The sequence below is a fragment of the Gymnogyps californianus genome, chromosome 3, assembly GCF_018139145.2.
Source record: "Gymnogyps californianus isolate 813 chromosome 3, ASM1813914v2, whole genome shotgun sequence".
In the NCBI taxonomy this organism is placed as follows: Eukaryota; Metazoa; Chordata; class Aves; order Accipitriformes; family Cathartidae; genus Gymnogyps; species Gymnogyps californianus.
Genome location: NC_059473.1, coordinates 86,937,163 through 86,953,216, shown reverse-complemented (window position 1 = coordinate 86,953,216; position 16,054 = coordinate 86,937,163). Strand labels below are relative to the sequence as shown.

The following is a 16,054-nucleotide window of genomic DNA, read 5'->3' as shown; positions in this document are numbered from 1 at the left end:
GCTCAGAGTACAGGCAGAATAAGCTCACATCTGCCTGCAAAATAAGGTACTAGTTGCAATTTGGAATACAGTAACTTTGCTTACAAGATAGGGATATGGTCTTTCAAGTACCTTCTCCTCCCCAGATGGGGAAAGGAGATAGACCAGAAACACCCCACAGGTATAAGATTTTGTTTAAGGATAATCACAGAATAGTTGAGGTTGGGAGGGATCTCTGGAGATCATTTAGTCCAGCCTCCTTGCTCAAAGCAGGGTCAAGCAGAGCACATTGCTCAGGTCTGTTTCCAGTCACATTTTTAATACTTTCAAAGATAGAGACTCCACCACCTCTCTGGGCAACCTGTGCTAGTGCTTTGACCATCTTCACAGCAAAAAAGTGTTTTCTTGCATTCAGACTGAATTTTGTGGGTTTCAGTTTGTGCCCACTGCCTCTTGTCCTGTCACTGGATGCCACTGAGAAAAGCCTGGCTCCGCCTTCTTTACACTTTCCTTTCAGATATTTGTACACATGGATAAGATCCCCTGAGCCTTCTCTTCTCCAGGCTGAACACTCCCAGCTCTCTTAGCCTCTCCTTCTATGAAACATGTTCCAGCCCCTCAATCACCTTCGTGGCACTGCACTGGATTCACTCCAGTAAGTCCATATCTTTCTTGTACCCTGACCTGGACCCAGCCCCGACCTGGACCCAGCACTCCAGATGTCTCACCAGTGCTGAGTACAGAGGAAGGATCACCTCCCTCGACCTGCTGGCAATGCTCTTCCTAATGCAGCCCAGGATACCATTAGCCTTCTTTGCTGCAAGGGCACATTGCTGCCTCATGATCAGCTTGGTGTCCACCAGGACCCCCAGATCCTCCTCTTCCGAACTCCTTTCCAGCTGGTTGGCTGGAGTTATTCCTCCCCAGGGGCAGGACTTTGCTTCTCTCTGTTGAACTTGATGAGATTCCTCCAGCCCGCTGAGGTTCCTCTGGATGGCAGCACAACCTTCTGGTGAATCAACCACTCCTCCCAGTTTTGTATTGTCTGCAAACTTGCTGAGGGTGCACTCTGCCCCACCATCCAGGTCATTAATGACACTGGATAACACTGGCCCCAGTATCGACCCCTGGAGTACACCAGCAGTGACCAGCCTGCAGCTGGACTTTGTGCTGCTTACCACAATCCTTTGAGCCAGGCAGCTCAGCCAGTTCTTAATCCACCTTACTGTCCCCACTTAACCTAGGCTGTACTTCATGAGTTTCTTCATGAGGATCGTGAGGAATACAGCACCAAAAGCCTTGCTAAAGTCACGATAAACAACATCCACTGCTTTCCCCTTGTCCACTAAGCTAATCATTTCATCAGAGTCATAAATCTATTTTTAAGTTATTTTCCTAAAAATCATTCAGAAGCAGTTGCTTCAGATTTTTTTGTTGTTGTTTCATTATTATTATTTACTTAAGGGAAATGATGCATCACTGTTTTGGTTGTTTTCTCCCCCACTTACACTTACTATCAATTCCATCATACTCATTTTCCCTCCATGCTGCAATTACCACTGTATCACAATGTTAATTACATCTCTAAGCCTGAATTTCAGACAAACCTCTAATTTGACCACACAATGCTGGAAGGAACACAGCCCTCTCAGAGTATTTTGTTTGACTGTAAAGTTCCCAGTTTGCACAATGTTCAGGAAAAAAATATATATATAAGGCATAGAACTTTTTTTATATTTGGAATAAATGCAAGAGAACAGACTGAAGTGACCTACTTTCTACTCAATGCCTGTTCTGGTTTCGGCTGGGATAGAGTTAATTTTCTTCTTAGTAGCTGGTACAGTGCTGTGGTTTAGATTTAGTGTGAGAACAAAGTTGATAACACACTGGTGTTTTAGTTGTTGCTAAGTAGTGCTTATCTTAAGCCAAGGACTTTTCAGTTTCCCATGCCCTGCCAGCAAGCAGGTGTGCAAGAAGCTGGGAGGGAGCATAGCCAGGACAGCTGACCCGAACTAGCCAAAGGGATATTCCGTACCATAGAACACCATGCCCAGTGTATAAACTGGGGGGAGTTGGCCGGGAGGGGTGAATGGCTGCTTGGGCATTGGTCAGCAGGTGGTGAGCAATTGCATTGTGCATCACTGGGTTTTCCTTTTTTCCTCCCTTTTTTTTCCCCCTCCTTTTTTTCCCCTCTTCTGTTTTTTTTGTTATATTATATATTCCTATTGCTCACCACCTGCTGACCAGTGCCCAAGCAGCAATTCGCCCCTCCCGGCCAACTGCCCCCTGTTTATATACTGGGCATGATGTTCTATGGTATGGAATATCCCTTTGGCTAGTTCAGGTCAGCTGCCCTGGCTGTGCTCCCTCCCAGCTTCTTGTACACCTCCTCGCTGACAGAGCATGGGAAACTGAAAAATCCTTAACTTAGGATAAGCACTACTTAGCAACAACTAAAACACAAGTGTGTTATCAACATTGTTCTCACACTAAATCCAAACCACAACACTGTACCAGCTACTAAGAAGAAAATTAACTCTATCCCAGCCAAAACCAGGACAATGCCCTACGCTAAAACAGAGTACATATATATGTACCTACAGTAACAAATTTAGTGCTTACTTCTTTGCAAGAGCTCTTCTTTCTTCTGGTGTATAATCTAGAGATCCTATTGCTCCTTCACCTTTGGTTGGCATAAATCCAATAATGGCTAGTAAAGCTGTTCTTACTAAAATGGGAAAACAGAGATACAAACAAGGTTGCAGAAGCAACTGTTATTTCATCTCACTTTACACTCAGTATAGAAAAGTTGCAGTTCTGCCTGCAAAGCTTCATTTTGTCCAAAGGAGTGGTCTGAATTTCATACAAGCAGCACTAGGTTTTTTGGTACACAGCAAGGCTTTCTTCATTTTTTTAAACTTCACATTATAAACGAAAGGTAAGGCCTTATTCTTCCATCAGGCAACACAGAGAAGAAAAGGTAAGTTGTCACAAAAATGTTGCATCAATATAAAGATTAGAGTCCAGACTTTAAAAATGGATTCTGAAGAAAAAAAGGTAAGGCAGAATTAACATATAAATGGGGGGGGGAAAGGAGGATTCATAAGGTACTCTTCTGTTTGCGCGTGCTTTCTATTAGGCACAAATTCTGCAATTTAGTGCAGCCACTAAGATGCACCACAAGCTCAGTGGTTTTCTTTTATGCAATGTACCGCAGAATTTGTTCCTTTTACATCATCATGCTGGGGAAGGAGCTTACTTAAATGCTAATAACAGCTCATAACAGAACTGTCATCTAAAACATCTCTTTTGACAATATCTATCCTTCAATTTTGTTTTACATAGTCATGAAATTTAAGAATTCAAGACACTTTGCTAGTAGATTTGGTAAAGAAATATCACATGAAGATAAGTATCACAAAATAGAGATAGGATATTTACACCTCCTACTTAGAAGACAGTATTTTCTACTCTTTAAAAAACTGCAAGAGACTTTACAAAAGTTGAATAGTGGTCTGCTAGAAAATTGCTAAGATCTTATCAACATATTTTAAAAGTGCAACTGATATCCAAAGAAATAATTGATGTACTGTACTCAGCAAGACTAACATTATATAAACACAGAAATATTGCCTTGGATTAATTGTGCCAACTCTCAATTTCTGTGATAATGAAACTTAAAAAAAAGGTAGAAAACATTCAGTTATTCTGGACTCAGACCACATTGTCTTTCCTTGAGTGTTCACGAGTATAGCATCAGAATTAAAAGCTGACCACACTCCCCTCTATCAATATTCAAGCTGGCTTTAGTGATTATACAGAAACAGAGTAAAGTAATAGAATTTAAATACTTTCATAAGAACAATATAAAAAAAAAAACCACAAAACCAAAGAATATTCTAAGTACTCTGAGAATTCTTAATGCTTGTGCATCCAAAGAAATAAGAGCTTACCATCACCCTTCAGTTTCTCAACCTTTTCACCTCACATTTGTTTAATACCATTCCCAAATCCTCCTATGTCACTCTTTCATGACCACATTTCTCAAATTCTCCCATACTTTTACTCCCTCAAAATCTGTCTCCTCTTCTGCTATAAACATTCTTTGTGAGATTTTTTTTTTCAGTTTAGAGATCTAGTTGCTTGATAGGGGTAACATTTTCCAAATAATTGTTACTTACTACTCCATGAAGGCTGCCATGTTTCAGGATGATGCCCTGAGATGCTTAAACAAATTTTCTTCCCCACTTCAAACCTGCCATTGGCCTTCAAAGGAAGAAGGAAGATATAATAAAACATGCTGGAAGTTAACTCTTGGGTTTTCGTACAAGTTGTAAAAATCATGATCAAACAAATCTACATGCAAACAATACTTGATAATTATATTACTGCCAACCTCACAAAATCGGCATTCAGCTTTCTGAACAAAGTCGTCTGCCATCTGCCTCTAGTCATGCATGAAGAAACCTTTAACTGATACCTCATGTGTCCCAGGTGACATGGTGGCTTTCCTGTTGCTCCTGTAACCCACACACCACATGCAGAGAGCCTGAAAAGCTATAGCTCTATGAAACTATGCACAAATGTGGGCCTTTGGCCCAAACCACAGGCCTACCTTCCTACATGTGACCAATGTCTCCAACAGAGACCGAGAGGGCCCATGGAGAGAACAGAAGGTTAGACAGTCACATCATCAATGTGATTACTCCTGGAGAAAACTTCCATTTATTAGGTGCAAAGCTTCATGTAATTACAGAATACTAAAGTCACCTTGGAAGACTTCTAGTCTTAAATTGGCAGCATTAACTGTACTATGCCACCTTTCTTACAAAATAACATTACCTTCAAAGCCAAGAATCTCTCTCAGACACCTACGGTTAAATTGATCACATAAAAAGGAAAAACTAGTAAACATACTTACCGTCAGCAAAATAATGCTGGGTGGTTTCATGGGATATTCAGGTGGTAGTACTATTCGCCCGTGATAAATCCCTCCATCGAAATCTGAATCTGGAGGGCCTCTAACAGTAAAGTGCCATTCAAAAAGATTATCCTAAAATGCCCCCACCAAAGGGAGAAGGAAAAAAAAAAAGGAAGAAGAGTGTGTCAAAGAAGTAGACAACTAAACACCGTTTTCTTGAACAAGGACAGGCTAAAGAAACAGTGCACAGCAGAAGTTTTAAGAAGCCAAAATCAACTGGAGAGTAAGACAACCAACACAGTACTAAGATTCTGGTTAAAAGGATAAAATTTGTAGCTTTCCAGTAATTTTCTTACACAATGGCTTTGTTGAAACCCTCAAATTCATTATTCAAGCTCTTCACTCTAGTTGTATCAATTATGACACGAGTTTTATTACCCGACAGATGGAAACTTGAGTCAGCTAAGGGAAAACTGAGTCTTTGCCCCAGTGAATAATAATTTCTGGAGAACCGAGGGGAGACCCACTCCAAGAAAGAACATTAGTGACAGCCTCCCAAAAGCCCCTTCCATGCCCAAGTCAACACAGGGACTTGACTCACACCCCAGAGAACTCCGATCCTCTTTTGCTCCTCCATAAACAATTTTGAAACAGCTACTGTGCCTTACTGCACAACAGGTGCAACTTTGAAATTTGGAATATTATGTTCATTGGACATATAAAATAACTTCTCTTTAAGCATTATTTCTTTGGGGTTCTGTGTTTGGCTTTGTGTATCAGATCTCGTGATGCCCACAACTTCCTGAATATTTACAAGCAGAACAACTCCTACTGTTAGGACAGGAGTCCAAACGAGCATTGCTGTCAGTGAACGAGATCTCTCAACTAATGCTGAACACTGGTATCACAGGGCTGTGACTGCCCACCTAGTTACAATTTTTTCGAGGATGGGAGGTAACTGTCAACATTTCCAGCATTTCCTTTCATCTGCCACTGTTCTCTTCGCAGGGAGTCAGTGTTCTAACCCAGAAATAAGACCTTCACGTAAGTTCGAAGTAATAGCATGAATTAAACCTCACATTTCACCACAGGAAGGGGAAAAACAAGGTACAGACAAAAACTAGTCGATAATAAGGTATATTTTATAGCACCTAGGAACATGCTATTTTCTGTAAGCATGTTAAGTGTGCTATGCATTTCTGTGAACAGCTAAATCAAACCCCCGAACTGAATACCACAGAACATTGCCTTTTTTATTATTCCAGCGAAATCAGAAGGGGTTTCTGTTTACGCTTCTAACCACCAGAACTGTCCTCTTAGCCCAAAAACTTAACTGGGTGTTTAGAGGACTCCAACAAGCTACTTTTTAGGTGGAATCTAAGCATTCTCTCTTACAATGCATCCAGAATTGCACCCATTTACGTTTTTCACAGGTTTTTTGTATGCAAAATAGTGAATCCTCATAGATCACCTAGGCTTAAGAGTTTTGTTGAGCAACTCAGCAACTGAGCCAGATGTCAGGTTTGGGCGTAAAAAGCTTAACTTAAACATAATGCATTTATGTAGTCTCAAGAAGGAGGAGGGGGAATAAACATATTATACCTGTGTGATAAAATTAACTCAGGTGCAGTGTAAAACCAATATTATGTACTTTCACTAACAACCTGGAACTACAATACCGTTAAAGTGGAATTCTGCTGTTGATTTCCATCACAGGAAAAAAAGAACTGAACAAATTTTAAAAGGTCTAGCTAGTATCTAAATATGTACATTTAATACATATGCATACAGAGAACTTAGAGTATATATATTAACAACACAGCCTAATTACAAGCTCTTGCAAACATATAGAGAAACAAACCTCCAAAGGCTGTGCATGATAATGATCTGTAGGATCCTTCAGTTCTGCAGCCTCTTTCATCAAACGTTTGACAGCTGAAAAAGTGTAAGACATAAAAATAAAGAAAAAAATTAATACACACTGCATACAAAAATACATAAACATTTCTTGAAGAGCTCCTGTCAGCTGACTAATCTTTTTCAGCACATCCCAGCTTCTTCACTGGAGTTAATAATCCCAGACACAATATAAGTTACTCACACTGAACAAATCTTAAACGAGTTATACAAGCACAAATTTATGAAAAATATGTTGCATGATCACAGAGTTTCTCAACACTGAACACTGGGACTAAAGTAGTTTTACATTATTAATTGCACCAAAGACATGAAGAAAAACATAGGTGTCGTTAACGGAGTTTCAGACCTTAAATACAAGATGTACAAGACTAATAACTTCAATATTTTATCATAAAGGACATCATGTGCATCTTTGAACAACTGCTGAAAAGCTTTATCCTGACACCTCCTGTGACTATTACATGACTACTCCCTTAATTATTCCAAAGGGGGTCACAATAAGATTTGAGAGAAACCAACACACCGGTAGCACGAGGAGATGAAGTTTTATACTAGATTTGAAAATGCATATGCCCAGCCAGAAAAATTTACCCAGGGCCTTTGTAATTTGAACCTACTACTGAATGAGAACACACAGGTATTTTTCTATCCTAAATTCAGGATAGTCATTAGTTATCCTCTCCAATCTTCTACTTCAGAACCACCAGCATCATCTGTATTTTCTCCATCTCCTTTTTCCTTCAAGTTCTGTTACATCACTTGTCCTGCCAGGTGCCCTCATGTGCATCATGCATTAATGCGTAATAAAGAACTCAGCCAAACTGAAGAGCAGACTAAACATAAGAACTACAGACAAGAAATTCGAGGATGGCACCTCATGAATAAGGTTAAGTAGAAAGTTCTTTGTCCTGGTTTCGGCTAGGACAGAGTTAATTTTCTTCCTAGTAGCTGGTATAGTGCTGTGTTTTGGATTTAGTAGGAAAAGAATGTTGATAACACACTGATGTTTTTAGTTGTTGCTAAGTAGTGTTTATACTAAGTCAAGGATTTTTCAGCTTCTCGTGCCCAGCCAGCAAGAAGGCTGGAGGGGCACAAGAAGCTGGGAGGGGACACAGCCAGGACAGCTGACCCAAACTGGCCAAAGAGCTATTCCATACCATATGACATCATGCCCAGTATATAAACTGGGGGGAGTTAACTGGGAGGGGGGATCGCGGCTCGGGAACTAACTGGGCATCGGTCAACGAGTGGTGAGCAATTGCATTGTGCACCACTTGCTTTGTATAGTTTAATTCTTTTAGTATTGCTATTGTCATATTATTATTATCATTATCATTGTTTTTCATTCCTTTCTGTCCTATTAAACTGTCTTTATCTCAACTCACGAGTTTTTTTCCTGATTCTCTCCCCCATCCCAGGGGTGGGGGGGCAGTGGGCGAGCGGCTGCGTGGTGCTTAGTTGCCGGCTGGGGTTAAACCACGACATTCTTACTCCCTCCTACTTACTGGCAAAAGTGCAAATACCAGTTACCTCTTTAAGCAACTACATAGGAACAGGATCCCTTAATCCATCCTCCACGTTCATTTCAAACTATGGGTGTCCCTTCCACTCATGTAATTACCTAACTACAAAGAAGGAGAAACACTGCTCAAATTCCCTTACAGTGTAAGCATAAAGATATGGTAAAAGTGAACCATAGTTCCTAGATTTATAAAGCCTCGCATCACCAGCTGACTGTAGGGTGCGTAGCATGCTCAAACTCCAGGGCTTTACTCACTTTCACGATGCTGTGAGGGAAGCTACTCTAACTCTCCCACAGAGGAATTTTGATTTCAATCTACTGTGAAAAGTTCTTCTCCTCCTTCACGCTTCTTGACAGCTATAAAGAACAGCTCAAAGTTTGAGAATTTCACTTCTTACAACCCAAAAAGCAAACAGACTATGCGGAAATTTGCTGCTGCCAGTTGTCCCAATTCTGCTGCTGCCAGGGGAAGGTGTCAATTAAACACCCTGCAGAGCCCACAAGGTCACGTCACAGGCAGCAGCATTCAAGCCCCACTGAAAAACAGTTTGTCTCTTTCATCTGCATTAAGGTTCAGTAGTGAGGAATAATAAGAAAACCAGCCTGGACCAGATAAGGCTTCAGACCTAGCATTGCTTCACAGCCAATAAGCCTGGACACTTGCCTTCAGAAGAAGAGTGGCACACACCAGGATGAGCTAATTCAGGAGTGAACACCCCATGAAGAAAAAGGGTAACCATGAGAAAACTGAGAACGTATATAACGAAGCCTAACGATGACAGAATAGTCACGGACAAGGCAGACAACTCTGTTACTGAGATTTCACAGATGAGGGACCAAGACAGAAAAGAAATAGAGTTCCCCTATATCAGTATCACGTGCAGTTACTCATGTTAACTGAGGGAAAGCTAACTATTAGAGGGAAAAAAAAAAAATTTTTCAAGACCATTCTACAAAAGTCCACCGACACTCAGAGAAAGTACCCAGCCTACCAGCCTAAAACTGGGCGCAGGATCTTTGCCAGTGCACATCGGCACTTTGGATTTGTCCCAAAAGGAACAGCCTTTCTACTCCTTTAGCTCCAAGGCTGTCCCCTGGGTGCCGAGTGCCAGCAGCTGGCAGGCAGAAACAGAGAAACCAAGGGTTTGCACTGGGAAGTAACAGAGACAGCAGCCAGGTGGGGACAACACGCAGGTGGGCTCCTGTTAAATTCCTGTTAGAATTTAAAACGGAAGACGTTTAAAGCATGTTTTTTAACATATTTTTGTATTTAATTAACAGTGACAGTATGTATTTTTTCATAGCATTACTTTATTATCAAGAAGCCAGACTATAGATATTTTAAGAAGCCAGCATAAAATACGCTGAAAGAATATCAAATAGTATTCCACTCTTGGAGCAAGAAATACAGCAAAATACATAATTTAGCTTTTGTATACCATAGAAATAATTTGCTTATAAGAAGTTTTCAGTATTAAGGAACCTAGGATATCTTAAGATAAAGAAGCACATGTATACGAAGAAAGGCTGAGAAAAAGCAGCACATATATATGAAGAAAGGCTGAGAGAGTTGGGGTTGTTTAGCCTGGAGAAGAGAAGGTTCTGGGGAGACCTTACTGTGGCCTTTCAATACTTAGAAGGGGCTTATAAGAAAGACAGACTTTTTACCACAGCCTGTAGTGACAGGACAAGGGCCAAGGGTTTTAAACTGAAAGAGGGTAGGTTTAGATTGGACATGAGGAAGAAATTCCTTACAATGAGGGTGGTGAGGCACTGGAACAGGTTACCCAGAGAAGTTGTGGATGCTCCATCCCTGGAAGCGTTCAAGGTCAGGTTGGATGGGGCTTTGAGCAACCTGATCTAGTGGAAAATGTCCCTGTCCATGGCAGGGAAGTTGGACTAGATGATCTTTGAAGGTCCCTCCCAACCCAAACCATTCTGTGGTTCTACTTCCACATTGCTGAACAATGCCAACTGACAGGCTGCAAAGAACAGCCTGGACTGATAAAGGTTCGTTCTGAGAACACGTGATCCAGTGAAGAAAGGATTAAATTGCTGCTTCTTTAAGCATAGCTGCAGTATTCATTAACACAGTCCCTCCTTTGGCTACTGAAGACTGCAATGGAAGAAACAAATGTAATTCACAAAGTCTGCCTGCAACAAATACATGACATTCTTATCCAAACTTCATTAAAAAGTTTTGATGCAAAATATGGTATTTCAACCCACTTAAAATCACACTGAGTCATCTGAGTAAACGTTTGGCAATAGCAATTCTGAAAAATGAGAATGGTTTGGGTCCATTCAAAATAAAGAATTGCAAACTGTCAATAAAGTAAAAAAGTATCACTAATTCAGCCAAAAAAAATTCAAATCAAGACATTCAATTTGTCGAAGACAGGTTTTAGAGACAAAATAATCAAGGTGTTTTTTAATGTGGCATGATTGTCAGCATGAAAAATAACCATGCTTTCACAGGTACACTCCACAACAATTTATCATAATGTTCATTAAAACTAAATATTGAGGAAATTAAGTTTCTGGGCTAACTCTAGAGAGCAAAGGAGAGTTCCTGCCCCAGCAGGAGGTACAGGAGCTCTCCACTGCTCTGGGGAGGAAAGGAAAGAGTGGGTGCTATGGGCCAGACGCTCTGCCTGACAATCTGCCTCTTGTTTTACACCGAACTTACCAAATTTTTCCGAAAAAGCAAAATGTGGATGTTAAAAAAATCTGAGAATCAAATTTAAAGCCACCAGCTTGCTTCTGGATTGAGTGGCGGCAGAATAACACAATTAATGAGCAAAATTTGTGTAATGTACGCATGTCTGATTTGCAGATTTATTTCTGTCAAAAACTGTGTCCTGGTCAAATTCTACTTCTTATTAACATTTACCTTAAGCTATCTCTAAATTTCTGTTCAATGCAACTGCTTCTCTTGGATATATCTTGAAGTCACATTCAAGTACTCCTGCTATGACACCCAACTAGACTAGTCTGCATCTCCTGGCCTGGGAAACCCTTCTGTACACAGAAAATGCAAGTGATCAGTCTTCATAAATGTCAATATTACTGCTTAAAGAGACAACGGGATTTGAACACCGGTGGTGTTCTCTCAGTAAAATATGATGCCTTATGTTTAAAAAATCTGTTATTGTGAAAATAAAAATAGTCTTAAAATAAAGCAATTATATTTAGCCTTACAGAGCTTTGTTTTGTTAGTAGTCTTCTGTATTTAATAAGGAAGATTTTAGTTCATTTTTACATTATCAGTTAACAGTACCTGTGGCAATCAAATGAGCTGACCGAGGTTATATTAATGTAAACATAACACACCACATTGCAACAGTATTTATTTCAACCTAACACAGTTGCATACCTTTTGCTCACTGGAAGGTCAGAAAATCTGATACGAATTCCAATTCCCTCCAACACTCAAAAACCCGGACACTGTTACAAACTTGCTGAAGATGTGCCACAACTTGTCTACAAAAGGCAACAGTACTGGGGTACAAGAGCTCAACAGGAGAAACAGACCTGAGTGAGAGGAGCAGTAGAGGTGAGGTGGGTGACACTGTAATCAAACCCAAGTCAGGAAGCACAGGGAGGGTGAGGTCTCAGTTCAGCAAGGCTCAGCCCCTAGTACTTCACATGAAGAGACAGCATTTTGTGCACACAAACATGACTGCAGGATCATCAGTGAAACAGATTCCTATTTAAGTGATATGGGTTGTGCATGACTCTCTTCCTCAAATGGATAGCAACCATTTCATTCTACCAACTTTCAGTTCTTCTGTTTGAAAAAGAAAGTACATAATAAACAAAGGAACCCAAAACAGCTGGCATAAAGCTAGAGATCTCCTAATCTTTCAAGTTGACTTATCTGATCTGAAAAAAAAAAAAAAAAAGGAATAAAACAACCTGGCAGCTTTTACTTTCTACTTTTTTTTTAATGGCTGTTTCCCCACCCCCACCCCCCCTTCATTTTAAATAAAATTTAGAGGTCTACTCAGGAGAAATATAGAAAAAGTAGTCCTTTTTTCCCATGGCCCTGCTGACCAAGACAGCATAAGTAAGGATGCAATTTACTTATCGAATCCAGATTTTCCAATGAATTAGTAAAATTCTTATAAAGTTTCTCTGGGATGAAGGGTTTTATAACTACTCAGCCCACTTAAGCTATTAGTAAACTACAAGTCATCTTCGTTACGTGTTTGTCTATTAATGATGCTACTATCTACAATTAGGAAAAATATTAGACAATAATATTAGAAAAATAAAAAAATTGAAACCGCACAATCAATTTGAGACAAGCATCAAGACCCTTCAATTAGATGATGCTTATGTCATGGGTGGCATTTTGGGAAAGTCTTTTTAAATCCAGCTGGCTTTGGTTTTTCCCCCTTGTCCCGCTTTCGGCTGGGATGGAGTTAATTCCCCTCTTAGTAGCTGATACAGTGCTGTGTTTTGGATTTAGTGCAAGAATAATCTTGATAACACACTGGTGTTTTAGTTGTTGCTAAGTAGCGCTTATCCTAAGTCAAGGATTTTTTCAGTTTCCCATGCTCTGTCAGCGAGGAGGTGTACAAGAAGCTGGGAGGGAGCACAGCCAGGGCAGCTGACCTGAACTAGCCAAAGGGATATTCCATACCATAGAACATCATGCTGAGTATATAAGCTGGGGGGAGTTGGCTGGGAGGGGCGGATCGCGGCTCTGGCATCAGTCAGCGGGTGGTGAGCAACCGCATTGTGCAGCAATGTTTTGGGTTTGGTTGGGGTTTTTTTTCCCTTTTTTTCTTCCCCCCCCCCCTTCTTTTTTGTTATATTCCTTTTCATTATTATTATATTTCATTATTATTATCATTAGTATTATATTTTACTTTAGTTATTAAACCATTCTTATCTCAACCACGAGTTCTACAATCTCTCCCGATTCTCCTCCCCATCCCACTGGGGGCAGGGAGGGGAGTGAGGGAGCGGCTGCGTGGTGCTTAGCTGCTGGCTGGGGTTAAACCATGACACTCCTCCACTCAACACCCAACCACTGAGCCAAGAGTGCCTGACCCATGGCTAGCGTGACCACCAAGCGACTTTAGAGCTCACAGAGCACAGCGTCACCTGCTGAACCACCACCACCAGTCCCCACAGCAGCCCAAAGCACCTGGGAACCCATTCATGCAAACTGTCTGTATTCATATTCAAAAGAAAATCCTGTTTACTAAAGGTAAGTTTAAATTTCACGTAAGGGGAAAAATAACAGTGAATCACAGTCAGTCAGTAGTTCAACCGCAAAAAGACCGGATCACGCAATAAAAAAAACCAATCAGGATTAAATTTGTGTGTAAAGTACATAGGATTTCTCATAAGACAGCAACACTCAGTGAGCTTTGATGTTTTAAGTAAAAAAAAAAAAAAAAAAAATCACTTTAAGTGGTCACTAAAGCATGCAAGAAAACATTTAAAGCAAAGAGTCATAGCAGACTGGAGAGTTATGAAATACTTTTACTACAGCTCTTTGATATGGAAAATGGTATTTTTTTAAGTAGTGTTGTACTCTCTAGAGAATCGTTTATTAAATCTAAACATACAGAAACTCTAACAGGTTCACGGCAACCTGCACAGTGTCACTAGGTAACTGTGTGTCACCTACTCCATTGTGGATGTGATTTTCCTGGACAGCTTAGAATCTGTGAATGATGTGTAATCATTAGTGAACTAAAACCAATAAAAGGGGGAAAAAAGGGGCTTGAGACAAAAGTACCCTGAAATATAAATTACAATCCTTTTGCAGCATAGAGTGTCAAATGGTATCTACTCTAGAAATAAACCCACTTTCAAGTGAGCTTCACATTACTAATGCTCTTGTCTACCTCTGCATTCCTTGTGTTTATTCATTTTGCCCCACCTTTCTCAACCCTTCCGAGTTCAAATCTGTCTTTAAATAGATTTTTGAGTTCCTGTGTATATTTTTGTATGTCATTTCACAAAAATGTGACTACATTTTCATAAAAATTTGCATAGCAGTTATAGTCACTTAATTTTGAATCAAAACCATATTTAAAGTTTCATTAGGACCAAGATACCTGATCTTTCTTCATAAAAAAACCAAACCCACACGTCCCAGTCACATCCATCCAAAATAAAATCCCTGGAAGACAGATGAAACTTCCAGTTGGGCAAGTCCTTAAACCACTGATGAGAAGAACATACTACATATTCCGTTTCTTTAAAGCTCTTTTCCAAAGCATTCCCTACTGCCTCTGTCTATGATGGGACAGTGGACTACACAAATCTTTGCTCTGACAACTTGGCAACAGAAGTATGTAGAAACAGGCATACTTGCAACAGACCATGCAAAGATTTCCAGATTTTTCAGTCTTCTGGAACTAGAAAGCCAGCAGTGGAAGCAACTGATGCTCAGCAATGCCAGTGACCACCTTATCAAACCTACATTCTCCAGTGCTAGAGGAATTAGCAAAATGAAGAAGAGTTAAAACTTTGGTCTCAAGTGAACAGCATCACCATTTCAAAGTAATCTCTACCGAAATCTACTATAGTTTCAACATTATTCTAAACATCATAATCTGTGGAACACTATTTCTCCATACTAGAGAAATTACACTTCTCTGTCTAAATAAAAGCAAATGGAGACAATGAAGTCGCTCATCATTCACTGCTTCTGTGATATTCTCCACTAGTCAAGTTCCCATTTTGTGCTGATTTCATGTAACAAGACAAAACAATTGTTCTTACAAAACCAAAATGCTGGTGATTGCAGAACTATAACAACTGTCTGGGGTAGCCACAGGTTCCAAAATTGCTTTTATTTTAAAGTTTTATTTGACAGTTCCTTTGACTTCTGCTACAAAACAAATGAAAACACCATTTGCCAAGAGACAGGCCAGCTGCTTTCTATCTTCAGGGTCTAAGATACATCCTTTCCCAAGACCCATAAGCGTCCCGAATAGCTGCTTTACATCTTCACAGCCTCACGTATATCCTTTGGCAAGACCCACAAGCCTCCTGAACTAATATAAAGTATTGACAACTGTAAAAAAAAAAGAATACTTTTAATTAGTCTATTCTCTCTTTCCTCTCATCCTCAGAAATGACAGACCTTTAGTCCTCATTTCCCTCAGAGCAGCAGGAAGTACAGTACTCTTCCTGTAGTTACAATTCAAAACAACTGTTCAGTCAACACAAAGGGAGATAAAACTTACCAAATGTAAGGTGCTTGTTGAACACACTAAGATCAAACAATGTATTCAGCTTGAATCAATTTTTAACATCCATTCAACTTTTTATTTTTAAAAAATCTTATCTTTATTTCATACACGGAAGGTACCAAGCAGCATAGTATCTACTGGCTATTTTCTATTAACAAAGAACTGACGCATGCTTGTTGACAAGGAACACTTCTTACTTGTAAAAAGTATAGAATGAAGAACGAAGTACAGTTTGTAGGAAACGCAGTAAACTTATTGAAGGTGACAGCTAAGAGGATCACAGTCTCGGCACGTTATGTTCCCTGTGCGTCCAAGATCCAAAAGCACCGTCCCTGAGCAGCAAATGCAGGGCACGTGCGCCATGCCTCCCATGACATGCTCTCCCCAGTCCTCCAGTGCCCTCACTAGTCAAATTCCAGATGAGGAGATCAGCTGAAAACAAACAAAAAACCCGCCCAAAACAAAATAAAAAAGCACTGTTGTTTGTGG

At 40.1% G+C, this 16,054-nt stretch overlaps 1 protein-coding gene across 3 annotated transcripts in view; it reads right to left on the bottom strand.

The window, feature by feature from the left end:
* UBE2J1 (ubiquitin conjugating enzyme E2 J1) overlaps positions 1-16,054 on the bottom strand; it is a 32,083-nt gene that overhangs the window by 12,908 nt on the left and 3,121 nt on the right. For 2 of the 3 annotated variants that reach the window (XM_050894144.1, XM_050894146.1), the window contains exons 2-5: positions 6,762-6,835; positions 4,901-5,032; positions 4,161-4,245; positions 2,602-2,707 (exon numbers count right to left, since the gene is read on the bottom strand). In XM_050894144.1, the coding sequence (XP_050750101.1) occupies positions 2,602-2,707; positions 4,161-4,245; positions 4,901-5,032; positions 6,762-6,835 (397 nt within the window). Of the gene's footprint in view, positions 1-2,601; positions 2,708-4,160; positions 4,246-4,900; positions 5,033-6,761; positions 6,836-11,718; positions 11,739-16,054 lie in introns of those variants that run through there. The other variant, XM_050894145.1, reaches the window with a different exon arrangement.